The sequence below is a fragment of the Phytophthora parasitica genome, assembly GCF_000247585.1.
Source record: "Phytophthora parasitica INRA-310 unplaced genomic scaffold supercont2.47, whole genome shotgun sequence".
Classification (NCBI taxonomy): Eukaryota; Oomycota; class Peronosporomycetes; order Peronosporales; family Peronosporaceae; genus Phytophthora; species Phytophthora nicotianae.
This window is the reverse complement of record NW_008649033.1, coordinates 314459-317363: the sequence shown is the minus strand read 5'-3', so window position 1 is coordinate 317363 and position 2905 is coordinate 314459. Positions and strand designations below refer to the sequence as shown.

General features: G+C 45.3%; 1 protein-coding gene across 1 annotated transcript; it reads left to right on the top strand.

Annotated features, from left to right (window-relative positions):
• Positions 1-1098: 1098 nt before the first annotated feature.
• On the top strand, positions 1099-2569 carry PPTG_15382 (hypothetical protein; the record flags this gene model as incomplete). Its single annotated transcript, XM_008912444.1, has 2 exons — positions 1099-1275; positions 2546-2569. The coding sequence occupies 2 exons, from the start codon at positions 1099-1101 to the stop codon at positions 2567-2569; spliced, it is 201 nt and encodes a 66-aa protein (XP_008910692.1).
• Between the last annotated feature and the right edge of the window lie 336 nt (positions 2570-2905).

The window sequence follows — 2905 nt, the reverse complement described above, 5'->3', positions numbered from 1 at the left end:
GAGGGATGGTTGCTAACACCGCAGATTGGGACATCAGCACCGTAGCTGTGAGAGATACCATCTGACCAGAAGAGGGGCGTAATAACCGCAAATGGCGTATGTTACTACCCCAATAGTAATAGCTAGCACCGTACGCGTGGACTAAATCACCCAAATATCCCAATACATTAAGCAGAGAGGTCTGAAGGCACACGTAAGTTAGCACAGAGCTTTTAAACAAAAGAAAGCATTAAAGTGACTTTAGCTGCTCAGAGTAATAGGGAGTTTAGACAACAACATAATAGCGATCGGCCTTCATCCATATTTAACATCCATAACAGGACATACCACACAAACAGTACCTTGCCAACATATCAGTGCTACACGGCGAGAAGATTATTACGTCATATCACCGCAGAGGTCCCACAGAGACGATAACAATGCAGTCAAGATAAGGTAGTATATTATAGATAGATATGACTATGTTGCACATACAGTAAACCACATCTAGTTGACGACGCATCAGTAGCTCTCACAGCACTATGTCTGGTATCTCAAGATCCACAACTACAAAAATAGTATCCAAGGCACTCATGTATAACTGCTCACTGGGCGGACATAATTAAATCGACGAGGAGAAGCAACCTCACCGCGCCGTTAACAGGACTCAAGTAAAGTGATGGCTCAGGGCTTGCAGGTAAATATTGCCTTTGTTATGGTGTCTAAGAGACATACCTGCTAATTATTTACATATTCCCATTCTAAACAACATAGGTGGCCGATGTTGGTTCTTCAGAACGAGTTAGACGCCCATGGCTCCCGTGGGCGCTGTTATGGAGCACCCCTGTAGCATCAACACTGCCACATTCAAGCTACACCGACACACTTCCTAGCAAAGTATCGACCAAAAATAATGAATCGAGATGTAACCTCACGCGGGAGCATATCGCCCGTGGTGAGATAGCTATAGCTGCAAGTGGTCACACGAAACGGACAATATACACGAAGTGTGTGTCGTCACGTTGTCAAGCCAGCCTAATTCCGTGTCGTTGCAGATACAAAATCGTAATATGTGAGGCAAGCGGGTTTTCCATCGTCTATGTCCAAGGTGAGCATACTATGCTAGAGCCTGCTATTGAATCCCCACGAGAACCTCATTTATCGGAGGAGATGAAACTGTATGCGGATTCAAAACTCTCGGAGGACTCTACAATCTTTCCGCTGGTATTGTTCGCACTCATCTGCGAAAAAGTCAATGACGGAGCGTTTCGTGGTCCTGCTCCAACTCAAGAGCAGGTACAATCGTATACAAAGAGATGGCGTGCGAAACATCGTGATGATACAGTCCAACCAGTCATTGATTTTTGTGCTCAAGCCATGTACCACTCTGAGCTATTTCAAGATCGAAATACTCGTGATCGCTTGGTGTTTTGTGATAGTGCGGAGGAGGATGGAAACATAGTCCCTGTTGTTGGCGATGGATCGGATGCAGAGCCAATGCGCGTTGGGATAACTTGTTATTCGCTATTGGAGGCATATATTGCTGTTCAAAGTGATCCACGCTGCACAACCGTTTTACACATCGATAGCACGCACAATACTGTAAGTACACGGTATCCCGTATTCATCCTAGGAATTTCGGATCCCTCGGGAAGGTACTTCCCTATAGTTTATTACTGTGCATCGCAGCGTCGAGCCGATGATATTGCGTGGATTTTAGCTTATCTGAAGCGCGTTTTACGCGAACGTTATGCAGTGACGTTTGAGCCAAGATATGTGATGACCGACGCGGATGATGCACAGTATAACGCATGTGTGCGCGAGCTACCATCAACTAATATCCTTATGTGTTGGTTCCACGTCACTCAGAATGTAAAGGAAAAAGTTCGTCGACTCGATAGCGTGACCAGAAAGATGATATTTCGCGACCTTAATCGTCTCCACTTTTGTATTTCTAGAGGTGAATATCAAAAGCAAAAGCAATGTACGCTTGCTGCATGGCGATCTGCCTTCGACTTTTGCCCTCGATTTAAACAAGTTGGTAAAAGTTTGATTTCGCAGTGGATTGAGCATATCTCGAGTGAAACACAGGCAACAGTGGAAGTGAGGTTTTCAAAATGGCAAATTTACCATACTCCTCCTGGTTATGCCGCCACCAACAACCCTCTTGAGCAATACCACAAGACCCTGAAACTGGTTAACAACACCGATCGCGCCACGCCAATCGAGCTCTTGCAGCGTTTGGATAGATCAAGAACAGCATTTATCGCGAAAAATATCACGTTTAACAGTGTTGCCCATGTTTCAGCCCGCTTAAAAGCATTATACTACCGTATGAAGCGATATGGAGCTATAACTGGGAAATGCATTCCTCCTGTTGGGAACTTGCGACTGGCTCGTGTTGTCTCAGCCCCGTGGGTTGGAAACAAAAGCATTCGCACTCTGGAAATATTAGAGTCAGGTGACGACGATGCTGATCGTTCGGCGGATGATAGTAGTGATGGATACATTCCAGACAATGACTCCGGTGAGAACTATCACAGATGTGATGCTTTTTCTGGGATAGATCCCGATCAAGGAACTATCGTAGAGGAGCCACCTCACACTGAAATAGACAGCGGTGTACTGTCGTGTCCAGACGCTGTTCAACCCACCGGACGCATCGAATCCGATACCGATACTGAGTTTCATGATGCAGATGTGGTTTTGCCTTATAAATCGGCATACACTCTACGTATGCTCTGGGATGGTATGCCTAAAGATGGTTGGATTGTGGATCCTGCTTCAAAATCATGCCAATGTCGGTTTAACGCTAAATTCGCGATGTGTTTACACGTCATTGAAGCGGCTAAAATACTAGGTATTCCATGTCCTGGTATGCCTAAACCAAAGCGGAAATTTGTAAATCGAAGTCAGAAAAGTCAAC